We start from the raw sequence: 13730 nt of genomic DNA on the forward strand, positions 1-13730 counted from the left end.
CTTAAAAATAATCATTTGAAATAATTAGTTAATGAAGAATATTTCATTATCAATAATAATTTACGTTTAAGTATTTTTATGAATGAAGGAATTTATTTTATTCGTTCATTTTTATAAATGATACAATCACTTATTTGTAGGAAAATATTTATCAAATCGTTCATTTTTCACGGAATAAACGCATCCTAAATATAATCATGCTAATTTAATACGTAATATCCACTTAAGAGCCCATCTCTTCAAACATTCTTTGCATAAGTTTTCTCATGTATATGTAGTTTCCTTCTATTTTTCCTAGATGAGATTTTTTTTTTGGATAATAGCACAAATCATTTTTTAACTTTGGGCCAATATGCAATATCATCTTGAGGAGACTTGTGTAATTCTACTGTAATCGGGGGTCACTGCCGATCTCATCCACTTTAAGAAGAACAACAAAAGGGGCCCTTCTATCCTCCGGAACATCTCCTATAAATAATGCTAACTTAGAACAGCATACTCACCTTCAAAGACAGAAGCTCAAACACAGAGAGAGATGAATCCTCAAGTATCTTTCGTGGTGTTCATCGCCATCCTGATCGTAAGCTTTTCCATGCACTCTCATGCTTCTCCTTCAGATCACACTTTGTTGAGTACTGTCAAACCAACTAGTAACTCTCCAAGATTCCTGTTCAATGGATGATTGACCCTTTTATGGCCCTGACGTGACATTATATCATCACCTGTCAAATTTCTATGTTTGCCTTTTCAGTTCACTGGCACGGCAGTTGCTAGGACAGACCCGGGTGAGTACTGGGTGAGCATCATGAAAGAAGAGCCCATGCCAGAAGCAATTGAAGGCCTCCTCCATGTGATCAACCCTGCATCAGATCGACCTCATCTCACTTCTCTCCCCGAAAAGAAGGAGGCTGACTGCCACGGAGATGACAAGCTAGAGGACCATAAACGACTCATAGGTGATTTTGAGCCGAGGCCTGATGTCACAGCTTACGGGAACGATGCCAAGCTCCAACAGAAGAAATTCACGGAGGATATTGAGCCGAGGCCTGATGTCACGGCTTATGGGAACGATGCCAAGCTCCAACAGAAGAAGTTCGCAGAGGATTTTGAGCCGAGGCCTGATGTCACGGCTTATGGGAACGATGCCAAGCTCCAACAGAAGAAGTTTGCAGAGGATTTTGAGCCGAGGCCTGATGTCACGGCTTATGGGAACGATGCCAAGCTCCAACAGAAGAAGTTCGCAGAGGATTTTGAGCCGAGGCCTGATGTCACGGCTTATGGGAACGATGCCAAGCTCCAACTTATTTTGAGCCGAGGGAACGGCCTATGGGAACGATGCCAAGCTCCAACAGAAGAAGTTCGCAGAGGATTTTGAGCCGAGGCCTGATGTCACGGCTTATGGGGACGATGCTCAACTCAAAGGGAAGAAGCCATTCGTGAATACATTCGAGCCAAGACCCGACGTAACAGCTTATGGCCAGAAGTGATGGTGAGAAGAGACGACGATGAGGTGTTACTGCTTCACGTAAGGTATTTGATTTTAGTGCAGTATCGTGAATGTGTGTCGACAAAGCCGGTATATACCTCGAATAGAACTGATGTACGGCGATGGTGATTGTGGTGTGTCGCATGTTGTGGTGGTGGTTTGTCATTGTCTTGCAAATTCTCCTGGTCTGTTCTATGGCACTAGTGCAGTTCTATGATAAAAAAATAAAACGGGGTATTTAAGAGGCCTGTGCTTTCAGTATATACTTTGCTCCAATGTGCACCGCGGTTCTGATACCAACTAATGCCGGAAACTATCACGAGAGGAGAGACAAGAATCAAAGAAAGATGAATCCCAAAGGCTGACACGGATTTGGAGAATCCTCCAGGCAATATATTCAATACGCGTTCCATCCTATCTTAATCTCACTTGACCATGCTTTTAAGCTAGACTAAATCCAACAGAAGAAAAGGGTGAAGGGGAATAAGCAGTAAACAGCATGCACTCTATTAATATCCATAAAGGTAAAAGGACTATAAGAGCTGAAATTGTATCCACTACTCACAGCTGAAACGATAGAATAATAGGGAAAGAAAACAAAAGTAAGAAAAAAATGGCAACTCGCCAAATTTTTAAGTCAATTTTGGCTCATGACAGTGGCACTCTCCAATCTTGTGAAAATTCTGAAAGGGGAGAGATTATATGACAATATCAAAAGGTGAAAAGACTTCACACTCAACCGCCAGAAATTTCCCTTGTCGCTAACCTCTAGGAATTGAAGAAGCTTTCTTTAGTATGTGAATATAGATGAGAGGAAACAAGACTCAGGATCGAAAGTCCATGGCCACAAGATTCCGAATCTTAGTGGCCATGTTTGCCGCAAGCTCAAGCTCGTCGCCAGCCATGGCAATTAAGGACTCCATATCGACTGTCCATGGCCACAAGACTCTGCTTGACTTTGAAACTATGCTCATCCTAGGTATAATTGGATGATTACATGAAATTAGACTTTTGCTCTAATCTCTAGAGGCAAATTTTAACCTAGGAGTCTATCTTAACCCTACATGTCATGATTTAATCCAAGGCTAAGATTAATTCATTCATGGCTAAGTATAGCTCTAACTCGCTCTTAAAAGAACACTTGGATAAGTGACATGGCACCTTGCGTGGCCAAGATTGAAGGAATGATGAATGGCCAAGATTGGGCTTCAAAAGTATTGATGAGTTATGGTAATTTGGTAATTTAGGTAAGTGGCAATCTTGCAATTATTGGAGAATACGGAGAAACGGTCAACCATGGGCTGGTGATCTGGTGCTTCTTCGAACCAATCGGGTCAACTTGGGTTGACTAGATCCGGGGCCTTTTGATTGTCTAATTTCACTATAGTTTTGCTATTGGGCTTGGTGTTTTAACCAAGTGGGCCCAATAGGTTTTATTGGTCTCCGGTCTAATGAGTCGGGTCTAATTGGCTTCGACTGAAGGCCTTCCAATTGTTTTGATTTCTCTTAAATTGCACTATGGACTTGGTCAATTCTCTCGATTCATCCCAATGCGCTGAGTTGGGCTTTGGCCCAATTGGGCTAAATCAAGTCGAGTCAAAGGGGTTGACTTCACCCAACCTTGTCGATCTCAATTTGTCATTTGACCAAAATTTTCCAAATTACCATGATTTTGCCGAAATTAATATTGAAATTAAGTTAATTTGGCCTAATCAGATTTAAACCAAGTTAATTGGCACTGCTTACGAAGGATTGGTCAGGCGCCAAACTTGCGCTCGAGTATTGGCCTACCCATTTCAAGTTTGAACTTGTAAGATTGGCTTGCAATCTTGATGCATTACGATCCCTAGATCAAATGTTGAGAAGGAATCAAATCTAATAATGACCCAAAATTAATGAATTTTACAATTTTTCGATCAAGGGTCAAAAGTTATTAGTTTAACCAAAAAGTCAACTCTTGATCATTCTTTGTCAAAGCTAGGAATTGAAAGTTTGATAATACTTCTTAAAGATAGAATTGATGATTTTTTTTTCATTTTTTTAAAAATGCAAACCAAACATTTGTGTTTAACCGAAAAGTCAAACTTTCACTTATTAAAAAAACGATACCTAAGTACCAATGAAATGAAATGGAGCTTGAAAAACATTGAAATGACTCTTTTTGACCAAAAAATGGGCCTTGTCACGATTAAGGGTCTTGAATTTATGCCTTTATCAGATTTGTCGGCTAAAATGATGTGTCAACAATTTAGAGTCATGTTTATCCTCTCAGCAACTCAATTTTGCTTTGGTTTTTTGGGAATGGTTCTTTTCATCTTCTTTATATTCCTTGTACAAAACCACTCGAACTCCTTGCTATCATTCTCCCTACTGTTAGACATTTAATCTTCATGCTAGTCTTATTCTCCACTTTTGCTTTCCATCTTTTAAAAGAAGCAATCACAACAAATTTATTTTTCACAAAATATACATATACATTTCTAGTGGAGTTGTCAATATATGTGACATAGTAGCATAAGCCTCCGGTGGAATGTAAAAAGTTGGCTCTTACACATTTGTATGTGTTGGAGAAAACTCTTTTATTGTTTTGAAGTTGACAATACCTTTCCACAATCTAGTCTGAAGACTCCAAGACTTTCTGAAGAATGACAGACTTTAGGATCAAAGTCTACTCACGCTAACAGATTCCAGACTGAACGATACTTAAGAATGAAGACTTATTCAGATGGGAAATTATCTTTATTTCTTCAAGGTTTCGATTCATGTGGCTCATGGATGACTTTATGGCTGGATATAGCGCTTATATGATTGATTATCCTTATTGGAATCAATTCCGATAATCAAATGTTTTGGAAGGCAAACAAATTTGGAAGGTTCTACTTATGGAAACCAAGATCCTAATTGTATGAGCGGACATAATTGACAGGCTTTTACCGCATTCTTAAAACGACTCGAGATCTCTTTGATTGATTCTGTCTAACCGGTAGATGGGAAGAACTCCTTTGGAAAGTGCCAACGGTTGTGAAGGGATGAAGGAGTATTTAAGGCGAACTCTCTAGTTGTCCGAAAGAGAGTGTGCGTGAAAGAAAATTTTCAAATTCTGAAACTTCCTAGTTCTTTGCCGTTTCATTTGCTGAAGCTCAAATTGTACTCAAGAGAGAGAGCAAACATTTGTGAGATTTCGGAAAAGTGTAGAAGAGTCTCTACACTGTGAAGTCGAGATTGCGTGACTGTAAAATCTCTTTTGATTCATAGTGGAATTTAGCCAGCAGGCTGTCAACACTGAAGAGTAGACGTAGGCTTGAATTAAGCCGAATCACTATAAATCTTGTGTTTTTATTTTCTTCCCTAAACTCCTCTACTTATTCGTAATTTTGTTTATTCGTTAGAGATTCAAAACTCACTCAAGTTCGTTGGCTTTCAGACTCTGTTTCAACATAAAAGTATTTTACAAATGTTCTTGTAAAAATTTATTTTAACACCTATTTACCCCCTTTTAGGTGTTCATACTAGCCCTTTCAATTGGTATCAAAGCCTGTGTGATCATTATATTGAAGTGTTTTTACTTCTGAGCTAAAGATCTATGGCTAGTATTTTGACTCCAAGTTTGGTTGAAGGCCAAAGCAACACCAGAACCTCCTTACTTTGGTGGGAATGAATACAATGTATGAAAAAACAAGATGAATGCATTCCTAAGATCGAAAGATTCCTTGGAATGGGATGTGGTAGAAAAAGAGATCAATCCCAAAGTTACATCAATCTTAGAAAGAGGAAAAGAAGTTACAAACGCTGGCGAAATGACACAATAGAAATTAACCAAGAGATAAGCTCTTAATGCTAAAGCTATCTACTCTTTAAACTATGATTTATCTCCTACATAGTATAATTGAATTTCTTCCTGTGAAACAATGAAAGAAGTTTGGGACAAATTGCACGTTACCTATGAAGGAACTGATCGAGTAAAGGAGACGAAAATCAATATTTTACTTGGACAGTATGAAGCCTTCAAGATGAAGCTTGGAGAATCTATCACCGATATGTTTAGTCATTTCACAGAGATCGTAAACGGCCTGGCATATCAAGGACAACCAATCTCAGGACCAATGAAGGTCAATAAACTGCTGCGTGGACTCTCCAAGGACCAGAATCACGTGAAGACTTCAATTAGAGAAACTAAGAGGAATATGCCTCTTTCAGTAGATGAATTTGTGGGCACGGTTCAATCATATGAAGTGGAGCAAATCAATGAGGAAGAAGATCCCAAAGGTAAGAAGTCAATTGCTTTAAAATCTAATGATGATTTTGATGATACAGATTCAGAAGAAGACATGAACGATGAAGAACTAGCACTCATGATTAGGAAATTCAGGAAGTTGAATAGAAAGGGAAGAAGATTCAACTGGAAGAAGCAAGGCACTCAAAATTCTAGAACAAACAACTGAGGATGAACTGAGACGTGATTTGCTTAGAATGCAAGAAAAATTGGCACATCAGACCCAATTGCCCTCTGTTGAAGAAAAAGAAAGAAAGAACTGAGAAATACAAGAAAGCTCTCAAAATAGAAACATTGAGCGATACTGAATGTGAGGAAAGTGATGAAGAATATGCCAACATATGTCTAATGGCCAAATCTGAATCAGACTCAAACTTTGAAACAGACTTCGATTCAAACTCAGACAAAAAAGTTGATGTTAGCAATTTAAAAATCCTTGTTAAAGTCTTGAAATATATAGATGAACTCTGTTTTAGTCTCAAAACATTTCTTAAAAGGATTTCTGAGCTAAAGAGGGAAAATTCCAAACTGAGACAACATGAATCTTCTTGGAAAGAGAAGTTTGAAAGTCTGAACAAAAATTTTGCTGATTTGAAAGAAAACTCTAACTCTCTTTCTAAAGAAAATCTCTTTTTAAAGGAAGATATTCCAAATATCACAAAAAGGTTTTCAAAATGATATGAGAAATTGGAGAAAATTCTTTCGTATAAAGACCTTATTTTAACAAATCTAGTTTAGAATGACATTAGGTAATAATTCCTTTAATTGATTTTCCCAAAGTTAGAGAAATGATCAAACAAAGACCTATAAAGACATTTTACAAAAATCATTTTCAAAAAGTTTTTGTAAAACCCGTTGGTCAAGTGCTCTCAAATGTTCAAAGTGTAACAGCTAACATTTTGAGAGGGAACTCCCAAGGTCTAGAGACTCGTTAAGAGGGATTGGGCAAAAACAATGTTTAATACTAACTCCCCCGAACTCAAGAAAATGTGGGTACCAAAGAAAGCTTAAGTTGTTTTCTTGATCACAGGTCACTATCAAAAGAAAGATGAAATGATATTTTGACAAAGTAGTTATTCGAGGCACATGACAAGAGACTCTAGCTGCTTTATAAAATTTGTCCAAATAAATGGTGAAAAAGTTTCTTTTGGTGGAAACAAGAAAGGAAGAATCGTTGGTTGTGGAACCATAAATATTAGAAGCCTAACCATCAACAATGTCTCCTTGGTGGAAGGACTTAATTACAGTCTACTCGGTATTAGTCAACTTTGCGACACTAGATTCAAAATCAATTTCCAAGAAGACTTTTGTTCGAGAACAAGTAATTAATCTTTTACTAGACGAAGGGATGGGAACATTTACCTCCCGGATATAAAACCAGAAAGCTCTCAATGTCTTATATCCAATTAAGATGAAGCAAATCTTTGGCATTGAAAGCTTGGTCCTGTCAACATGAAGCAGATTGCCAAGATTTCATTCAAGAAGCTTGTTCGTGGTCTTTCCAACCTGACTTATCAAAAGACTGAATTATGAACTCCTTGTGTTTTGGGAAAACAGGTTAGAAGTTCCTTTAAACCTATAAATCAAATTTCTACTAATCAAGCTTTGAAGTTTCTGCATATGGACCTCTTTGGACCAACCAGGACTCAAAGCATTGGTGGAAAAAGATACTGCCTAGTAATCGTGTAGAATGAAAAATGATATGTTATTTCAAGTATACGTACAGACCATGAAGGTGAGTTCAAAAATCAAGACTTTGCAAAATTCTATAATGATTCTGGTGTCCAACATGTTTTCTCTTCTCCTTACACTCCAGAACAAAATGTGATTGTGGAAAGAAAGAACAAATCTTTGCAAGAAATGGCAAGAACCCTCTTAATTGAGGGTCAAATTTCCTCTCGATTTTGGGTTGAAGCAGTTTCAACAGCCTGCTATATCATCAACAAAGTATTCTTGAGACCTATATTAGAGAAAACTCCTTATGAAGTGTATAAAGGGAAAAAATCAAATGTTTCCTACTTTCATGTATTTGGATGTAAGTATTTTGTTTTGAAAAATGTAAATGATCGAACTAGAAAATTTGAAGAAAGATCAAACGAAGGAATTTTTGTTGGCTACTCTACCTCAAGCAAAGCATATAGAGTTTTCAACAAGAAGACTCAATCTGTGGAAGAATCAATGAACGTCAAGTTTCAAGAATCTATGCAGAATCAACTGGATCAAACTCAACTTGAAGAATCTGAACCTACTCTAAACTTTACAAAGTCTATTTCCCCCGAAGTGGTTCAAACTTTTGAAGATAGGCATCGAGCAAAACTAAAAGATTCAACTGAAGTAGATGATTAGCAGACTATTAGACTAACCAGTAACTTGAAGCATAAGTCTAGTCATCCCAAGGAACTCATCATTAGCAACATTAATGAAGGAATCCACACCAGATCCAAAAGGCGAGAAGAGTCTAGCGCACTAGCACTTATTTTTGAAATAGAACCCAAAAGTGTAGAAGAAGCCCTATTTGATGAAAGCTGGATTGAAACTATGCAAGAAGAGCTTAGACAGTTCAGCATCAATGACGTTTGGGAACTAATTCTTAAACCAAAAGGTAAATCTATTATTGGAACTAAATAGGTTTTCAGGAACAAAGTTGACGAGAAAGGAAAAGTGGTCAAAAACAAAACAAGACTCGTGGCCAAAGGATATACGCAAGAAGAAGGGATAGACTATGATGAGACATATGTATTAGTAGCGAGGTTAGAAGCAATTAGATTATTACTTGCTTTTGCTTGTTATAAAAATTTTAGGTTATTCCAAATGGACGTCAAAAGTGCATACTCAGTGGATTTACTAAGAATAAGTCTATGTGGAACAACCATCTGGTTTTGAAGACCCAAAAAAGCTAAACTCAATCTATAGATTAAAGAAGGCCTTATATGGATTAAAGCAAGCATCTCGAGCTTGATATGAAAAGTTAAGTAAATTTCTAATTCAAAATAGTTTTGAAAAAGAAAGGTAGATACTACTTTATTTATAAAGAAAGAAGGAAAAGATTTTTTGTTAGTTTAAATTTATGTCGATAATATTATTTTTGGATCTCCTAATGAAAATCTATGCAAGAAGTTTTCTAAATCTATGCGGATGAATTCGAGATGAGCATGATGAGTGAATTAACCTTCTTTCTTGGATTACAAGTCAAACAATTAAAGAAAAGAATTTTATTTACCAAAAAAAAAATGTAAAAGATCTAATCAAGAAATTTGGATTGAGAATTGCAAAAAAACTGAGATACCAATGTCAAATTCTTTGAAGCTAGACAAAGATGAAGGAGGAAGAAAAGTTGACTAGAAACTTTATAGGAGTATTATCGGTTTGCTTCTTTATCTTAATTCTTCTAGACTTGATATTTTGTTTAGTGTTTATATTTGTGTTAGATTCCAATCAAATCCCAAAAAATCTCATCTAAGCGCTGCAAAATGCATCATCAAATATGTTGCAACTACTCCAAAACTAGGTCTGTGGTATCCCAAAGAATGAGACTTTACTCTCCTTGGATATTCATACACAGATTTAGCAGGTTGCAGAGTTCATAGAAAGAGTACTTCTGGTACTTGTCAGCTGCTAAGCAACAAGCTTGTGTCTTGGTTTTCAAGGAAGCAGAGTACTGTAGCTCTTTCAATAGCAGAAGCAAGTATGTGGCTCTTGGAAGTTGTTGTTCTCAAATTTTGTGGATAAGACAACAGCTAAGAGACTTTTGAATTGAAGAATCTTGTACCGAGATCAAATGCGACAACACCAGTGCCATTAATCTCACAAAAAACTCAATTCTTCATTCAAGGGCAAAACATATAGAGATTCGACATCATTTTATAAAAGATCATGTTCATAATGGAAAAGTCATGATTCAGTTCATTGACTTGACGAATCAATTGGCGTATATATTTACAAAGCCACTAGAGAAAGTCTGTTTAAGTCTATTCGCACCAGACTGAATATTATACTTTCTATCGAAGTTTGAAGGTGGTCAAACTCATAATATCCAAAATTTACATCTACGAGTTATTAGTTCTTAAATAGAAGCAATTTAATTTTAGTATGAAATTCTTGAAAAGATACATTGATATTTAATCGTTACTTGCCTATTTTATTTTTGGAAGTTGTATTTTTCTAAATTTTGAATTTTTGACAGTTGTCATTTTCGAAAAACAAAGTTTTGGTGTGACGGTTCATTTCCATACAATGGTTCGGATAACTCGTTCCATTTGCTTTTATACCGTCGAGTCTTTCTTCTTCATTTACACTTTCACAATCCCTAGAATACAACATTTCTACTTTCTCACTTTTACTCTCAAGATCATTATCCAAGTTTTCACCTTTCTTAAACGAATAAGTTAGAAAAATCTTCCTCGACTGCAACAATGTCTTTCCAAAGAAAGCCTTCTCGGATTGCAAGTATGAGACCATGAAGCATGCCTGAGGGTCCTACCCATTTTGACTTGAGCGATGAAGAAGATTCTCCTCAACAACCGCAATAGCATCAATAACAGCGTTCTACTCAAAATTCTCCGCACCAACCAGTAGAAGAAGTGATCATGGAAAACGTTGAACCTGTAAGAACGCTAAAACCCGAGTTCCTCTTTAAACTCTACAAAAGTTAAAGCAGGGTGGCATTGCTATGACTTTCATTGATGAGTTTTTGAACAAGAGAGGGTACATAAATGAGACTCATTTTTTTAGATCAATGGAAAGGTTAGGCATTGCGCCTAAAAGTTTGGCAGATAGGACTTTTGCCAACTTTCCAAGAGATCATCGATTTGGTTCTTTTAATCAGCCTGAGATTAAGGATGACAATGAAAGGTTGTATGCAAAATTTCAGCCTAGGAACTAAACAAGGCCCTGGAGCGCACCATTGCTGGTCACCAAATTGTTTCGACACTTTCAAATTCAGCTTCATGCATCTCTCTGTGCTCGAACCATTGCTCCCATGGTGATAAGTTTGAAGATGGTGTTGAAAATGAGATTGAATGAATTGAACAAGGCCCTGGAGCGCTTTAAGGAGAAGTCCCCGAGCAAAACAAAACAAGACTCTGCTGCGAAGAAAAGAAAAGGCAAGGAGCCCATTGTTGAAGAAAACTCATTTATTATTTTGAAGTTGACAAAACGTTTCCATCAGTATAGTCTGAAGATTTACAGACTCTATCGTCAAAGTCTGAAGACCTCCAGACTCGAGATTTAAAGTCTACCCTCACTAATAGTTTCTAGGCTGATGAAGAGAAGACTTACTCAGATGCGAGTTTATCTTTAAGGATTTGGTTTGTACGGTTGAAGAAGATCTTACGACTGGAGATAGCATCTTGTGATTAATTATTCTTATTGAAATCAATTCGGATAATCGATCTATTGATTGGTGAAGTATACTTGGAAGATTCAACTTATGGAAACCTAAATCCTGATTGTATGGGCGAGTAGGATTGGTGGACTATCATCACATCTCTTAAATAACTCGAGATTTCCTTAATTGATTATGTCTAACGGGTATATTAGAAGAACTCCTCTGGAAGGTGCCAACGATTATAAAGGCATGGAGAAGTATATAAGGAAGATGCTCAAGTTATTCAAGGGTGTGCGTGAAAGAAAAATTTCAAAGTCTGAAGCTCCTAGTTCTTTGCTATTTCAATTACTGAGCTTAAGTTATACTCAAAAGAGGGATCGAACACTTGTGAGACCTTGAGGAAGTGTAGTAAAGTTTATACACTGTGGAATCAAGGACGTGAGACTATAAAATCTCTTTTGATTCTTAGTGAAATCCAGCCAGTGGGCTATCAGCGCGGGAGAGTGGACGTAGGCTTGGTCTAAGCTGAACCACTATAAACTTTGTGTTTTAATTCTCTTTCCCTGAGCTCTTTACCTTAATTCGTAACTTTATATAACTGTTTATAGCCTTTTACATCTTCAGTCTATTATCCTCAAAAGACAAGTTAATTTATTAAGTCTTGCAAAACTTCTTTTAACACCTATTCACCCCTTCTAAGTGTCCTTACTAGCCCTATCAATTGGTATCAGAGCTTGTGTGCTCATTAAATTGAAGTGTTTTTACTTCTGAGTTAAAGATCTATGGCTAGTATGTTGGCTCCAAGGTTGGTTAAAGGCTAGAGCAACACCAGACCTCCCTACTTTAAGGGAAATGAATACAACGTATGGAAAAACAAGATGAAAGCATTCCTAAGATCCAAAGATCCTCTGGAATGGGATGTGGTAGAAAAATGAATCATTCCTAAAGCTGCATCAGTTTTAGAAAGAGGAAAAGAAGTTGCAGATGCTAGCGAGATGAAACAAGAAGAAATAACCAAGAGACAAGCTCTTAATGCTAAAGTAATTTACTCTTTATATTGTGCTTTATCTCCTACTGAGTATAATAGAATTTCTTCCTATGAAATAGCTAAAGAAGTCTGGGATATGCTGCATATTACTTATGAAGGAACTGATCGAGTGAAAGAAACAAAGATCAATATTCGACTCGAATAGTATGAAGCCTTCGAGATGAAGCCAAGAGAATCTATCACTAACATGTTTAGTCGTTTTACAGAGATTGTAAATGGTCTAGAGATCAGGGACAGCTAATCTCAAGACCAATGAAGGTTAACAAATTGCTGCGTGGACTCTCCAAATACTGGAATCACGTGAAGACTTCAATAAGGGAAACTCAAAGGATCATGCCGCTTTCTATAGATGAGTTGGTTGGCACACTTCAGTCTTATGAAGTGGAGCAAATCAACGAGGAAAAAGATCCTAAAGGTAAGAAGTCAATTGCTTTAAAATCTAACGATGATTCTGATGGTACAAACTCTGAAAATGATATGGATGATGAAGAGCTAGCACTTATGATAAAGAGGTTTCGGAAATTGAACAAAAATGGAAGAAGATTCAATTGAAAGAAGTAAAGCACTCAAAGTTTCAAAACAAATCAACTGAGGATGATGAAGCCAACAAAGATGTGATCTTTTTTTAATGCAAGAAAAATGGACATATTAGACTCAACTATCCTCTGTTGAAAAAAAGAATGGAAGAGCTGAGAAATACAGAAAGGCACTCAAAGCAAAGACATAGAGTGATACTAAATACGAAGAAAGTGATGAAAATTATGCCAATATTTGTCTAATAGAAAAATTAGAATCAAGCTCAGACTCTAAGATAGACTCAGACTCAGATAGCGAAATCGAGATAAGCAATTTAAAAATTCCTACTAAAGTCTCAAAATACATTGATGAACTTTGTTTTAGTCTTAAAACCTCTCTTAAAAGGATTTCCTAGCTGAAAAGAGAGAATTCTACACTTAAGCAATAGGAAAATTCTTGGAAATAAAAGTTTGAAAATCTAGACAAAAGTTTTGTTGTTTTAAAAGAAAATGCAGACTCTCTTTCAAAAGAAAATACAATTTTAAAAAAGGACATTTCAAATATCTCAAAAAGGTTTTCAATAGGATTTGAAAAGTTGGAAAAGATTCTTTCAATACAAAGACCTTATTTCAATAAATCAGGCTTGGGAATTACTTCAGAAATTGTTTCTCTAATTGATTTTCCAAAAGTAAAGGAAAGAATCAAACAAAGACCTACAAAAACTTTTTACATAAACCATTTTCAATTTTTTTTTGTAAAACCTATTGGCCGAAGTGCTCTCAAGTGTTCAAAATGCAACAGCTCAAAACATTTTGAGAAAGAATGTCCTATGGTTTAGAGTCCTATTAAAAAGGAATGAACAAAGACTGTATATTGCACTTACTCCCTTGAACTCAAGAAAATGTGGGTACCAAAGAAAGCTTGAGCTCCTTTTTTAATTGCAGGTCACTATCAAGAAAAAGGTAAAATGGTATCTGGATAGTGGCTGCTCGAGACACATGACTGGAGATTCAAGTTGTTTTATAAAACTTGTGCAAATAAATGGTGGAAAAGTCTCTTTTGGTGGAAACAGTAAAGGAAA

The 13730-nt window shown here is 36.4% G+C and overlaps 1 protein-coding gene across 1 annotated transcript; it reads left to right on the forward strand.

Annotated features, from left to right (window-relative positions):
* Positions 1-518: 518 nt before the first annotated feature.
* On the forward strand, positions 519-1730 carry LOC104453323 (organ-specific protein S2-like). The gene is made up of 3 exons (XM_039316707.1): positions 519-580; positions 752-1300; positions 1350-1730. The coding sequence occupies exons 1-3, from the start codon at positions 536-538 to the stop codon at positions 1485-1487; spliced, it is 732 nt and encodes a 243-aa protein (XP_039172641.1). The 5' UTR covers positions 519-535; the 3' UTR covers positions 1488-1730.
* The last annotated feature ends 12000 nt before the right edge of the window (positions 1731-13730 follow it).

Source organism: Eucalyptus grandis, chromosome 7 (genome assembly GCF_016545825.1).
Source record: "Eucalyptus grandis isolate ANBG69807.140 chromosome 7, ASM1654582v1, whole genome shotgun sequence".
Taxonomy (NCBI): Eukaryota; Viridiplantae; Streptophyta; class Magnoliopsida; order Myrtales; family Myrtaceae; genus Eucalyptus; species Eucalyptus grandis.